The following is a 15972-nucleotide window of genomic DNA, read 5'->3' on the forward strand; positions in this document are numbered from 1 at the left end:
ATAGGAAGACTGTCACAATTGACCCTCACGTTTCGAGGAACTTGAGGGAGGAGGGAAACCTGTCCCCTTAAATCTCAAATAGTACCCCTCCATTAGAGTTCATCCTGTTCCCGACTTGTCCCAGATCTTAATCTGTCACTTTACCACCGCATACAGAACATTGGAAATCGTCCTCATGTCCCATTGTCCCCAACCCCCAAGTGGCCGAGACGGGCAGTCCAGAAGCCGAGACCTGGCTCACCTGCCCGAAGGCAAGGTGGGAAGGACCTCCATGGGCTTCGGTGAGGACCAGCGCGGGGTGAGGAGGGGCGCGCCTACGAGGGGGGAGTTTGGAACAGGCAGAGGCGCCCACACCTCCAGCTTCCAGCCCAGGCAGGCGAACTGCGTGACATTCCCGTCCACACCTGATTGACAGGAGGGAGTCGCTGCCCAGGAGGCGGGAGTGGGTGTGTAGAGGCGGAGACAACACCCCAGCCGCGCGCCCTGCCGGCCAGGGCTTGCTCCTCCTAGACGGTTGGGGTCAGGTTCTAGTGCTTCCTACCTCCTCAGGCGGCCGGGTGGCTCCTCAGAGCCTGGCACTCGGAGCCTGGCAAGGATCACGAAGTGTCCCCCGCTGGGGCTGCTGCCTGCAAAGAGGGGGCAGGGAAGCCGGGAGCCCGGTGCGCCACTTTGCCGGCAGTCTCGGCCTGGGCCAGGACTGGCTCGCGGTTCCCTCGCGGCTTTGCTCGGGTCCGCCTCCCCCTCCCTCCCCCTTCCCGCGAGCTGCCTCCGCCCTCCTTCCTCTGCCTCCACCCTCAACCCCCATCCCTGTCTGTCGGGAGCTGGGCTCCGATCCCTTAGTCTACCCGAGCTCTGGATGTGGGCGCCGGACAAGTCCACGGCGCCTCCCCCCAAGATGGACAGCCGCTACACCAGCACTGCGGGCATCGGGGACTTGAACCAGCTGAGCGCGGCCATCCCGGCCACGCGGGTGGAGGTGTCCGTGTCCTGCAGGTGAGGACGCAGCCCTTCCCCTCCCTCCTCCTGCTCTCTCATCTGCCTGGTGGGTAGCGCTTGCGAAGCGCTCGGGGCACCCCGAGGCTTTGCTGGGGTGAGAAGTTGCGAGACGAGTGGGAAACACCCCAGTTGTGGGTCTGAGTCACCCCCCCCCCCCCAGCTGCAGTGACAGAGCGGAGAGCACGAACGTGAAGCGAGTAGTGGGCTACGGAACTGAGACTTTTAATTTTCTTTCTGGGAAATGCTGTAAAAGTTGGCTGGGCTGTGACTCAGCGGCGGGAACCCCGGCCGCCGCCCACTTTGCAAGCCCTTTTTACGTCCCAAACCCGAACTGTTGTGGTTGGGTGATACGGGAATCAAAGAGGACAGCATTGCCAAGAGCGCTTGTGACCGCTGCACGCAGTGGCCCGGGACTCCGTTCGCTAGGCGTGTGCAAACCTGCGATTGCTACAGTTGGCTCCAAATCTCGCTGCTTCCTCCCCACCCACTTCCTGGAGCCATCCAGCTGGCGTCCCCGCCCCCCCCCCCCCCCCCCGCCTTCCTGGCTTCTTGCTTTAGGCCTGATAGGTAGAGATTTCGGCTCCAGCTTTCTTCGCAGACGAATGTGTGCCTTACCCAAAATCTGGGAAGTCACGACTTTGTGCCTGCAAGTAGACACAGTTGGAGTGCTTATAACAACTGACATTCTGCCCAAGGACTGTAGATTTCAACTCCTTTGCCTGACATTGTTTGGGTCAGTTTTCCTGTAAATAAAGCATCATAATTCCTGTATCTCGGTAGATTTTGAGAAAGAGGTGGGGCGGACTATAATAAATTGATAATGGCCGCGGGAGAGGGAGAATTTGCATCATATTGACTCTGGAGCCCACTCCCTTGTTTGCATACTAGGATCTCTCTCAATGGAAAAAACTTCCGTCCTAACCACTTTGGCCCCAAGGTTGTTTTCAGTACCCTCGCATTCCTTTCCTTAGCAAAATTTGTCTTGAAGGAATCTAACAAACTTGGGGAATCTTTTAGATGTAAATAAACCCTGAAACTTAAAATGGTGTTCCCCCTAGTAGTATTCGATTTTGCATTTTCACAAGACTGAGTCGAGAGCCAAAGAAATTGATTTTCACTTTTTGTGGAAATTTAAGCACCAACAAACCAGTAGAGGTGTTAATTAGGGGATAGGGGATAACCTTTAGCTATCCCTGAGACTATTTCCCAGGATTGCTCGCTTCCTCTTAAGGCTGACCTCAGACTGTGGGAACAATGCTGGTAATGGTAGCTAAGCTTGCACTCTTGCCTTACTACTGTGTTTCTTGCTTTAAGGGCTGCCCGAGATTTCTTCCTGTCAATTGAACAGGTGAGGCTATATGGAAAACTCTTTTCAGACATTAATTTCTAGGCCTTTTTCTTTATTCTGAAGCTGCCTTTGGATGCCCAAGGGAGGTCATTAGTATACACACATAATGCAAGGCCAAAAGTCCTGCAGTAAAAGCATTTTCTAGAGTTCTTCTCTGCTGAACATTCTACGAAGCCTGAATGGCATGTAGCCTGTACCTGACATGAATATAAAAGTGTTATAAAATAAGGAGGCGCCTGAGTGGCTCAGTGGGTTAAACCCTCTGCCTTAGGTTCAGGTCGTGATCTCAGGGTCCTGGGATCCAGTCCCTCATTCCGCCCTCTGTTTAGCAAGGAGCCTGCTTCCCTTCCTCTCTCTCTGCCCACCTCTCTGCCAACTTGCGATCTCTGTCAAATAAATAAATAAATAAATAAATAAATAAATAAATAAATAAATAAGTGTTATAAATTAAATCCCAATTTCCCAAAAATTCTTTAGGACTGATGGGGAAATGATACCTTCACTGGTCTTTCTGCCAGTGGGATCCACAGTTAACCACTCTTTCCTGTGTGCACGGACACAGGGGCAAGGTGTGTCAGGAATCCTGTAGTTAATTGGCTTTAAGCCAGTTTGTTTAAACTTGGTACCTCAGACCCTGGACATACCCTTGTTTAGCCTTTTCTTCTTATCATTGATTTGGTGTCCTGCTTTTTTTAATTTTTAAGTTTTCACATTAAAAAAAAAAGTCCTGAAATAGAACCCAAGTACGTAGAGTACTTACATTGTTGGGAATTGAGTCTTGTAAACAGAGATGGTATCCTTTCGGCTTTGGGATAAGAGACCTGGTTACAGATTCTCGCTCTGTGACTTAACGATGTTGTTACCTTGGAGTCAGTACTTAAGCTGAGCTTCCTCATCTCTAAAATGAGGAAAATTATGGTGTTTATCTCATATAGAATGACATCAGAGTTTGATAAGATGATGTCTTATACATTGTAGGACACAAAACTGTTAAAAAATGTTAGCTATTATGATATTGGAAATAGTATTTAATGAATAAATGTATTATATATAATTCAGTTTGGAATTCTGTAAATAGTCTTTTTCTTTTGTACTTCAGTAAATTGGTAAAGAATACAGGGATAGAGGCAGCCTTGGGATACCTGTTCTCTCTTTCTTCTTTGATGAGTATAAGAGCTTGTATTCTAGGATGTTTTGAGGGGGGAATTTCACTTAGCAACAAGGCTCAGTTGTAGACCCCTCAGTCTTACTGTGGGCAAGCAAAGCCAGGAATTCCCTTGCCTTTCTGTGTTAGAGACGTCTGATGATTCGCTGATGCTTAAAAAGGCACCCGTATTAGAATCCCTTTTGATAACCTCCTTTCTTTGTCCCCAATCTGAGACCTTTAAAAATCTTTATGACATTTTCATCTCCATTTTGGGGGAGATGAAGAAATCAGCAATTGAAGCTTGAAGCTAAATATAATTCATGGAGATCATTTTGTCTATTTACTCACCAAGTGTTTCATGTCTTTTGTATGTTTAGCATTATGCCCTGTTCCATGACACATGGCAAGGGAAGTTCTCTGAAAATGTAAAGTCTGGTTGGGAGATGAGTATTCCGTAATACGTGATCATCTAGGACTAAATCCAGAGATGAGGATCATGCACGGAGAGGGGTGAGATCACTGTGCAGTGGAGTGCTTGGAATGTTCTACAAGGAGGAGATGGGGCTTGAGGGGAGGTGAGATTAATGTGCATGGTTTGCATTAGAGAAGGGAAAGCATGACGTGGAGGAGGCCACAGACTTGCTGTGTTAGGGTGACAAGTCCACTGTTCTAGCTGTTTAGGTAGAGACACTTTCCTACTCTATGACTTCCCTTCATGTACTTCTTGCAGTCGTTTTTCTTCATTATGTTACTTCATAGATTTTTAAAGTTAATTGGGTTACCTAATTAAAGTGCCAATAGCCGAAAAGATACAACCTCAGAAACATAAAATAACGTCTATAACATTCACATTGGATTTGGAAAACAGCTTAATTAGGATGAGGCAAAACCAGTGAGAAAAATATTATGTAGTAATCACTCATTTCCCTGGAACTTAGGTTTGGTGAACTATTTCTAACACATAATCTTGGTCATTTTCTCTGATTGAGAAGGTAGCTTGTCCATTAAAAAAACTGTGAGAGCATTCTGTGTTGTAGACTTTGTAAGTTAGCCACCACTTGTAACTTCTTTTGTAGCCATAATCTATGGTGATAAAACCAATCTTATTTATTTATTTATTATTATTATTTTTAAAGATTTTATTTATTTATTTGACAGATAGAGATCACAGGTAGGCAGAGAGGCAGGCAGAGAGAGAGGGGGAAGCAGGCTCCCTGCTGAGCAGAGAGCCCGATGCGGGGCTTGATCCCAGGACCCTAGGATCATGACCTGAGCCGAAGACAGAGGCTTTAACCCACTGAGCCACCCAGGCGCCCCGATAAAACCAATTTTAAACGCTCATGTCGAAGGAGGAATACAGAATAGGAGCACCTACTTTGTGCTAGGCATTCTGTAAAGTTCCACCCGACCTGGCCATGACTTTTTTGCCTAATCTACCCCACTCCTCACATGAACACCATGATTTAACATAGTCTAATATGTGCTTACTATGCACTAAAGCCGATGACAGATGAATGTGGCTGCAAAATGAGTCTTACAGCCCCAAAGAATGTGCTGGTGTCTAGTGGACTGAGTCCTCTTCACCTGTGTGGCTATGCACCTGCCCCCCATCTCTCTGCCCTGAAAACGCCTTCCTCCCTGCCCCTTGTTGTTTTGATTAGCTGGTGTTCCTTCTTTAAGACGCAGGTCAAACAACATTTCTCTCAGGACTCCTCTCCCAAAGTGGATTTTATTTTCCCAAAGCAGCTGGTAGGTACCAGTATTATAGTTACGTTATGATTCTTGGTTTCTGTATTCACCTTGAGGACAAGTTTTGTTTCTTTCATGTCCATGGGTTCTGAGCCGGGCACAGAATATGTAGTGAACAAATTCTGGATGCTGACGTTTTCTGGGTAATGGTCTGGCACGGAGATGGTTGCTTGCCTGTTAAAACACAGACTTCTGGGTCCCTGCGCTGGATATACTCTCAAAATCTCTCGGACTGGGGCCCAGGAATCTGGACTTTTCACATGTGCTGATAATGCACATTAAAATGTTTGATGAGCAAATGACTGACTGTAGTCAGTTGGTCTGGATTAGCAGTACCTGTCCTCAGATATTTGGAGATACTTTTCAGGGATGTGTGCTGGAGCTGGTCTGAATGGGATTGAGACCGGAATCTGTGCATCAGTTGTTAAATAAAGCAGTTATTAAACATTAAAATCGTATAAACCTGAAATGAAATACATTATATTTTAAAACAAAGTTAAGACATACTCAAAAGCTATCACTTCCTAATGATTTTACTACATTTTACTATTATCTATACTCTTTACTGTCACCTGTGCTCCTTTTAATCGGCGAGGTGACAATATTATGTGTCAGGTGCTGCTGCTCATCTCTTCTGTCTCTGTTCAGTGACGTCACATTGGTAGGTTGAAGTTGGCTGAGGTGGGAATATTTACACCATGGAAACTGGTAAATACTGCAAATCGGGGCTTGTTTTGTTGTTGTCTGCACTTAAGATATTCTGTGGGAATCAATTGGCCCTCTGGAATTTACAGTGAAAATACCATATATACTCTTATTGTCTAAAAGTCGTGTGCTCAGCTACACATATTTTATATCAGTAAAATTTATAACAAATTATGTAAATACACACATGCACGCACACACACATCTCTGCATTCAGTGTTTTTTGGAGAGCTCACAGTTAAACATGTTGCTTATATACACATCACTGTTTTTAGGCCTTTTGTAAGATTATACAAAAGAAAAAAAATTTTGCTGCTGTTGGACTGTCCCTGTTAGAAATAACAGTGTCAAGGTCGGCACTGTTGTGGTCTTGCTTCTCTACTTGGAATAAGTGAGGCTGTCTGGTTTCATAATCCATGGAAGGTTGTGACAGCTTGCATTGTATTGTGTATGTGTATTGTGTATTGTGTATTGTGAATGAAACAGGAAGGTAATTGAAGCTCTGTACGCTTTTTCCTTTCTTCTCCTTTTCACATGTTTCTTTCCATTTCCTTATTCTGTCTCACTTTGGAGACTTTGTTTTCTGTTTCTCTATCCACTGGTGGCATATACTTTGCAAGTTTTCATGTTACAGTTCCAGTTCCAGACCACCTGGGAAAGCAAATGGGTATTGCAAGAGAGAGAATCTACTTGGTCCAGCGGGGATTGGCCCAGTTTGAAGCAGATGCGTTCGCTGTTCTTATTATCTATGGTGCAAGAAGGAAAGAGTTCAAACACAGCAATGGGGGTTTCCACACAGTCCCCTTTGGCTTATCTCTTAGACATACCCTACCCTTCTTTAAAAACACAAGAAGTTTGAAGTTAGTGTATAAATAGGTTTCAAATGATGTTAACTGAAAAATTAATATGCACACATTATATAAAGGGATCGTACTATATTCTATACAACTTATGTTCTGTACTTCTGTTTGTTTTGTATCATGTATATGTTACTGTCATTAGGTTTTGAGAAAAATAACCCTCCATGTCTGTGAAGTAGTCTGTTTTTTGGGCTTACTGTATTTATTTAACTTATCTCTTATGTTCCAAAATTTATTTCAGAAAGTTACTATTCAGAATAATGCTAATGAGCATTCTTATTCACGAACACTTGACAACAGCTATGATGATTTTTTTCCCTGGGATAGTTTTCTAGAGCTGAAGTTATTAATAAGCTGTCTTCTCAAGGGGACTTTAATAGCTTATTTTGGTTGTTTCCCCCCTATTCCTCTTTAAATAAGTAGACTCAAGTCTAAACTACTGGCTGCACCTTTCTAAATACTTTTATTCTCATGAGAAAGTTGCATTGAAAGATTAATGAGAATTTGGGGCAGCAGAGTGTAGCAGCAAGAAAATGGAATTAGGAGTCAGACAGATGTCTTTAAATCCCATTTTTATCCCTTTTTGAATGTTATTTTGGGTAACTTATTTCAACTTTTGGAATCTCATTTCCTAATCAGTAATACAGAAATGATTTAAAAACCGAATGTACAGTATTATTGGAGAGTTAAATGAAATAAATCTGTAAAGTGCCCAGGATTGTGCCTGTCACAAGAAAAGCACTTAAGAGCTGTTAGTCTCATCTCATTTTCTTATGACTATATACTAGGTAGCATATAAGCAACATAGATGACAGGGTACCTGTATTTTGGGCAAATTTATATTCAATTGGGGGAGTCACAGAAACATGCAATGCAAAGTGACATAAAGCTTCATGTTCAAGATGATAATGATAGCCCATCTCATACACCTAAATGTAGAGGATATACAGAGGAAAAGTGATCAGAAGAGTATGCATTTGGAAATGCATAGGGCATTTCTGCAGATTCTACTCCATGGCTTCCCTACACCCACACACGCAATTAGACGTGTGGACCCAGTGGGATTCGACAGATAGGAAGTAGTGTTTAACAACAAAGTTTTAGAATGAAAGCACATTCTAGCACATTCTGGTATCCTACCAATAAAATCAGTAGACTGACACTTAGACAGTTCTTTTGTGTTGGACACGAGATAAAACATATCCGAGTAGAGAAAGGGGAACCCTCCTACACTGTTGGTGGGAATGCAAGCTGGTGCAACCACTCTGGAAAACAGCATGGAGGTTCCTCAAAATGTTGAAAATAGAACTACCCTATGACCCAGCAATTGCACTGCTGGGTATTTACCCTAAAGATACGAACGTAGTGATCCGAAGGGGCACGTGCACCCGAATGTTTATAGCAGCAATGTCTACAATAGCCAAACTATGGAAAGAACCTAGATGTCCATCAACAGACAAATGGATAAAGAAGAGGTGGTATATATACACAATGGAATACTATGCAGCCATCAAAAGAAATGAAATCTTGCCATTTGCGACGACGTGGATGGAACTAGAGGGTATCATGCTTAGCGAAATAAGTCAATCGGAGAAAGACAACTATCATATGATCTCCCTGATATGAGGGAGAGGAGATGCAACATGGGGGGTTGAGGGGGTAGGAGAAGAGTAAATGAAACAAGATGGAATTGGGAGGGAGACAAACCATAAGTGACTCTTAATCTCACAAAACAAACTGAGGGTTGATGGGGGGAGGGGGTTGGGAGGGGGGGTGGGATTATGGACATTGGGGAGGGTATGTGCTATGGTGAGTGCTGTGAAGTGTGTGGGCCTGGCGATTCACAGACCTGTACCCTGGGGATAAAAATATATTATATGTTTATAAAAATAAAATTAAAAAAAAAAAAACATATCCGAGTAGATGACAACACAGTCTGAAGGAGGATGAAGCTTTTATCATCAATAATAATGTGAGATGTATTTAAAAGGTGCCTTGCCCCAAGGGCCATTGTTCACAGCCTGACATGTAATACCTTAAATGTTTCCAAACATATGACAACCATCCATGTTAATGCCTCTTCAGCAGGGACGTTGGCTCTTGGGTATTCTTGTTCAAGTTATGAGACATTTTGTCAAGTTTATTCTACAAAGAATAATACTCCAAACATTGAGGGGATTATCAGTTAACTTTGTGAAACTCTGAAGAACGAAAATATCAGTGATAGTCCCTGGGAAGTAAGTACTTCTCTTTATTGTAAGTATGCAGTTATAAGCTGCACTAATGACATCAGGAAACAAGAAGACTCTCGACATTTGCTATATATTTTATTTAAAGTCAAAAATCTAAATCTGCATGAGACTGTGGAAAACATTTAACATATTCTAATTCACTCGGTCTTCGGAACAATTCTGTGGAACAGGTGGTTTATGTCCTATTTTACAGGTGAGGAGATTGAGGTTCAGAGAGAATGTAAGTAATTTGGCCTAAGTCACACACCTAGGAGGTGGCAAGCTTGAGTTCCCAATGCATATATGTCTAATTCTTAGGTATATGCTTCTGTCCACCAGACATAGTCTGGCATTCTTCCGTGAGTTGTATTTTTTAGGCTTTAAGGGCAGGTAGGATTCTTTTCTATCGGTATTGATGTGTCGGTGACTGAAGAGAAATGACAAAGCTGAGAGACACAATTATAACACATGATATCTATACCATCATAAAGGGGATATAGAATTCTGTGCCTTTTCTGTCCCCTATTGGTGAGAGCTTGGATAGAACAGTTCAGATGAGTGACATAAACCTTAACCATTTGATATTTAATTTCCAAGTATTGATTCTTATCTCTTTTCTGCTGCTGAGTTACCTAATGAAGCTGTGGGGGATTAAGTAATGAGCAGACTGTTTAACTAGAAATCAGCAGGCAGGGTGAGATGAAAGCTAAATGCTGGACAAAGGTGATGAACCAGCCAAATGAAAAGTAGAGGGAAATTAATTGAATTGACGATGTGACATTCATACTTACCACTGGGGTTGAGAACTGACTGCAAGCTTTGTCATGTCGGTCCTCTGCTTTCTTAATAATGAGGAAGTCACCACTTAACTTGCTAGCTTTTCAATAATAAATTCTAGGGTCTCCTTTCATGGCAAATATGCTCTTCAGAATTCCATATAAACAAAATAGTTATTTAGATATTGAAAATGTCAGCACAGTATTCTAACTGAACTGTGATGTGACCTCATAAAAGTCGTTGTTTTCTACTTTGCTAATTAGCTGTTCTCTGTCTTTTCATACATATATCTATATATACATATCGCAAGTGACACATTAATTTTATTAGGAATAATCTCAAATGTCAGAGAGTGCAATCAACCAGATATGATTAAAGTTGTCGTACCTGGTTGAAACCAATGCAATTCTCAGCCTTAGTTAGTATAATAGTGGTTTTAGAATCATTTTGAGAAATTTGTTTCTCATTGCCCGCAGATCCTTATTATTGTGTCCTTTGATTGTGTATAATGATGTGGGCATTCTTACAAATCTTTTCTTTTTTTATCTAAATGTACTCCTGTAAAGGGAATATCACATTATTTGTGGTTTTCTAGGTAATTGAAACCTCAGTCATTCTTCTTTAATGTCTTCAGTAGGTTTTCATGTTTCCCATCTATAAAGCAAAGAATAAGAGAGAGAGAGTGAGCAAGTTTTGGACATGGCTCATTGTCTGACTTATTTGGATATCTCAACTTTCAAATTAATTGTGGAAGCAGAAATACTAGAAAGTTGATTGCCATTGATTTTTATGTTAGAGGTTTCATCTAAAGCCTCTTTGTAGGCATTGGGAAAAGGAGGCATAATCAATATTAAGCTGATAGTGAATGTTTCTCTTAATTGGTAATTTAAATTAGTGAATTTAAAATTGTTTTTGGAGAGAAGTTTGAAATATACTAGCAAAAAGATAATTGATTTTCATCTCAAGATTTGTCTCACAATTTAAGTTAAATGGTTGTCATTTCTTTGCGTTGCTTAGGTCATTTGTCATTTGAATGTCATTCATGTGACTTCTTTCTTCCTTGTGGAATGTGCCAGGCAAGTATAGTGGAAATCTCCAAGTTTTCATTCTGTTCCTGACACTGGCTCTGTGACTTTGACAACTTTACCAGTTCTCTGGGCATCACCTCCTTTTTTTTTTTTTTTTTTTTTAAAGATTTTATTTATCTGACAGAGAGAGATCACAAGCAGGCAGAGAGGCAGGCAGAGAGAGAGGAGGAAGCAGGCTCCCTGCTGAGCAGAGAGCCCGATGCGGGGCTAGATACCAGGACACCGAGATCACGACCTGAGCCGAAGGCAGCGGCTCAACCCACTGAGCCACCCAGGTGCCCCATGGGCATCACCTCCTATGAAAGGTTGAGTCCCTGGTCTAAATGACCTGGGATGTCACTCAGAGCTTGTTAATTCAATGACACTGGAAGTAGGACCTTGAAATATAATGTAAACATGCTTAGATTTAAGGGAATCTTAGGATTGTCAGTCCCCATTTGAAAACTTAGACCCTAATGCTAGTGTCTGAGTTTTCAAAGGGATTAAGGTAGACTATTTCTAATGCCAACCACTTCCTACTTCATAGTCCTCATTTCACTTAATATTGTCCCAAAGGGATGCCAAGCTCTACTATTGCTGTTCTAGTTCTTCCTCTCAGTAGAGATCCATAGCTGGCTTTCTTTATCTTGCAAATGAATAATGTTAGATATTAAAAATATCCATGCCTTTCTTCCAGTTCACTTTTGTAATATGTCACTCCCCTCACCCACCACCATTTATATCTTGGCAAATACAGAGCTTCTAGAGGGGATGGCAAGTGGGTTCAATTTTTTGTTTACTGATTAGTTGTTACTAAGCGCTGACTGCCTGAAGTAGCACTTGGAAAGATTCTTAAGGAATATCTCAGTTTTGTGGGAAAGCATGCGGTATTTGATTTTTGAAACAAAAGTCAACTGATACCAAGTGACATGTGTACTATTAGTTACCTATTGTTACAGTCTTTAACCTACTTACCAGTATCTGATCAATCACTGTAACTTTCTATTTGGCTTGACTCTCCAAAGTATTTGTCGCTTCCTTTTCCATTCCTGCTGCCAACCTTCTTGTTCAGGAAGCTGTATTTCCCCCCAGAATATTAAAATATCGTCTGAACTATTCTCTGTGACTCCAGAATTCACATTTTGGTCTATTCTTCAGATGTTGTGTAGTTAGCTTCCTAAATAAAGCTTGAATTGTGGGATTTTCCTTTTGCAGAAACTTTCAGTCTTTCTCCTTTTCTCACAAAAGAGAATCCAAGCAGCTTTAACATGGTGTTGAGGGTCTGCCCTCATCCTGGACAGATTTCCATCCCCTGCCAGTCACATCTCAGATATGGACTCCAGCCAAATTGGAGTACTTGCCAATCTCCAGATCCCTTGTGTAACATCAAAGTTCACTGATCACTCTAACAAATATAATATACTAATAATGAAAATGTTTGAAATATTATGAGAATTACCAAAATGTGACATGGACACAAAGTGTGAAAATGATGCTGGGAAAATAGCACCGATTGACTTGCTCAACATGGGGTTGCCACAACCTTAAGTTTGTAAAAAAATACAGTATCTGTGAATCACAGTAAAGCAAATCCAAATGAAGTTTGCTATGCCTGTATACCTTAATTGTAGCAACCCCATAATGTTTTACTAGATTCCTGAACTGGAATTAATCATTTCTTCCTTTGAGTTCCTACACTGCATTTCTTGCACTTTTATTTTGATGTAATTATTTAGGTTTTTTGCATGTTTGTCTCCTCTACCAACTTTGAGTGCATATTTGTCTTATTTTTGATTTTCAAAAACCTGTTTGTTCTGCACATTAGAAGATTGTTAATAGATATTTGCTGCCTTATGGACAGATTGGAAGAATGAATCTGGACACACATGCATTTGTCTATGTCTATATTTTTTTAAAATATTGGTTTCTGTGTATAGTAAAACATTAAAATGACTCATTTTACCAGTACAATTTAATAAAAGCATATAGTTGCTCAGTATTACTTAGTGTATATAAAATATCCCATAAAGTTTTATTTGTGAACAAATGAGAGACAAATAAAAATTTTAAATGAACTGACTTTGCCTCCAAATAACAAAACTAGTTTTAGAAGTAGACACTTAATAGTTTTAAACAGTAGCAGCTGACTTGCTTATTCAATATGGGATGGAAAATAATGCAAAATAGAGAAATAATAGAATTTGTATGTGTGATGAGATCCTATATAACATATCTAAATAAGAAAATGAACATATCTTTGACCCAGGGAAGATTTTTGTCTTGGAGAGAGATGTTTCTAGTAAGTTATGTGGTGAACTGATAAAGTACAGCAGCACACGATGGTTTCACTTGGGTAGAATCAAAGGTAAGAAGAACTGTTTGGTGGCTTGGCCTCTTCAGGAAGCAATAGGTTTCTTACCTGCTACTGTACTTTCTGCCAGACCCTGTGTTTTTTTCCCCAGCAGTTTTAATTTTGTGTCATAAAGGGGTAAACAGAATTTTAGAAAAGTCTAAATTCAACTAAAAAAAGTGTTCACAGGAAGATGGAAGAGGAAATAATACTCTCTATAGAAAAGGGGGAGAAACCCTACAGAACTTCTTTTTATGTGCACAAGTAAAAAATGAGCATATTTACTTAAGTTACTATCTGTAAGTCACGTTGTTCCCTGCGCTTGTCTGTTTATAAAGTTTTATTGGATAGGCTAAAGAATTTCCGAAGTACTTTTGATACAGTTGGAGTATCTCAGTGTTCAGTTGATTGTATTTTGCCTAAAATGTTACATCCCACCTGATTACATTGAATCTTTCCAGAGACACTGACTTTAATAGTGGTTCTTACTAGAAAGAAAAAAAAAAATTTAAAGCTACTTTGTTTCAGTGAGGGCAGTACATGGATGAATTCGTTTAATGCAAGATGATGTGATGATAACGATTTAGGAACATTTCTAGCACATGCATAAAAAGCTGTGGTTTAAAAAAATGAAATTATCGGGTGGTTGTATCACTTTCATTTTGGGGGCATGATTTCCACCAGCTATTCTAAACAAGGGTTTATCATCATCAGAATTGCTTTAGAGATTTTTCAAAGGATGTATGGGGACTCCTGAGAATTCCAGTTTCCTTCCCTCAAGGGACTAAGTCCTCCCCACCATTTTCTCTATCCCCCCAAGCCCTGTAGAATTTCTGCCGGTTGAGCCTCAAGCCTTGATCTTGCCTCTTTAATAGGGCTGACTTCTCTGCTTCTGACTGGGTCCAGGCCTGTCTGACTCCTGTGGATGCCATGGCAGACGTTCCTTGCCTCTCCCCTCCTCACATCCAGCTACGGCCACCCTCCTTCCTGCCATTAATCCTGTACATTGACCTGCTAGAGGCCTGTTCAGAAAGCAAATACTATCATACTTTTACTCTCTTGTTTAAAAACCTTTAATTGCCTATGTATTAAGTCCATGAGAACTTTACAAACCCTGACCTACCTTTTCAGCCTCATCTCTCTCTCTCCATGTACCACCACCCTCTTCCTCCCCACTGGCTTCTAAAAACTCTCTCCTAAACTCTAAGTCATTTCAGACCACCTGCATTTCCTGAGAGAACTATGACGCTGAAACCTCGGTTCTCGAGGGGATAGTTTTGCCTGTTTGTTATCTCACTCCATAGACTCCATAGACTCCGTAGACTCTACTTTCCCTGATCCTTTGGATAGAATTGACTGTCCCTCCCTTTCTGTCATCTGTAATGAATTTATTACACACATTCCACATTCTGCTGCATATGTTTGTTTACAGATTTGTCCCCTTATTAGAATATATATGACCTAGGGTCAGGAGCCCATGTGTTCATATCAGTCTCCAACACCAAATCCTTTTTCTGTCACTCAATAACTTGGTCCTTGTTGAATAAACATTTGAAAGAGTATCAGACAACTATTAAATTATAAATTCCTATGGGACAGGAATTGAGTCTTACTTGCTTTTTTTTTTTTTTTTAGGATTTTATTTATTTATTTGACAGAGAAAGAGCACAAAGAAGGGGAACAGTGGGCAGAGGGAGAGGGAGAAGCAGGCTTCCTGCTGAGCAGGGAGCCCCATGTGGGGCTTGATCCTAGGACCAGGGGATCATGACCTGAACCGAAGGCAGACGCTTAACTGACTGAGCCACCCAGGCACCCCTCTTACCTTTGTATCTATTTAGTATCTAGACCAATGTTTTGCATTTGGATAGTATTTGATAATTATTTATTCAATGTGTAGTTGAAGAGAGGAAAGTAGAGCATCCCAGATGAATGGGAACCATGACTGGAAGGCATAGGTATAGGGGAGAGTGTAACATCAATTGATCTGAGAAAAAAATCAGTTGTATAAAGGCAGGTACAAGGAGACATGGGTGAACAATTGCCTGTACCTGTTTCATTCCATTATTTTCTAGGATTTATAAAATACTGCTTCATAGTTGCTAATGAGGTTTATTTGTTTATTTATTTATTTTCTGGACCCTAGATGAGTGTTTTTGAGTCAGGAGCAAATTCCTAGTCTAATCTTTTGTGACAGGGATAACAGATGCATATTAGAAAATTATTCTCAGTCTCCCTGTCTCCCCTGGTCATTTATGTTTACAAACAAACATAAATTTATGTCATTTATGTTTACAAACAAACAAAATCTTCCTTTCCAGATTAATTCCATCTCTTTAAACTCTGTTGCTGATTTTCAGATTGTTCTTAAGGACCTTTCAATTGTTCTATCATCAGTGATCCAAAGAAATTACAGAAGATGTTCTTTAAAATCTGGAGGACCAGTCAAAACAAAACCCAGCCAGCCTAACCTTACCTTCGTAAGCATGTTATTTTTTCTCACTGGCACAGTCTATGCATTGGTTGCTCAAGTCTAAAGAGAGCTGACTCAAGGTAACCTTGCAAGATTTTTTTTTTTTCAATGTTGAGCCCGAAGACACATTACTTTTTACACACATAGAAGCAATATGTTGCTCAACAATTTATAGACAAAGACACAAAGAGTGAGAAAACCTAGTCATGTGACCAATATATTTTTGAAGTGGTGTGAAAGGCAGATACTTCTGAGCTGATGTTGACAGAGTA

General features: G+C 41.0%; 1 protein-coding gene across 2 annotated transcripts in view; it reads left to right on the forward strand.

Moving 5' to 3' along the window:
* The first annotated feature begins 513 nt into the window (after positions 1-513).
* Positions 514-15972, forward strand: part of CPNE8 (copine 8) — a 205200-nt gene continuing 189741 nt past the window's right edge. The window contains exon 1 of one of the 2 annotated variants that reach the window (XM_047742512.1): positions 514-993. In XM_047742512.1, the coding sequence (XP_047598468.1) occupies positions 857-993 (137 nt within the window). In that variant the 5' untranslated portion in view covers positions 514-856. The remainder of the gene's footprint in view (positions 994-15972) is intronic. The other variant, XM_047742511.1, reaches the window with a different exon arrangement.

Source organism: Lutra lutra, chromosome 8 (assembly GCF_902655055.1).
Source record: "Lutra lutra chromosome 8, mLutLut1.2, whole genome shotgun sequence".
NCBI classification, from domain to species: Eukaryota; Metazoa; Chordata; class Mammalia; order Carnivora; family Mustelidae; genus Lutra; species Lutra lutra.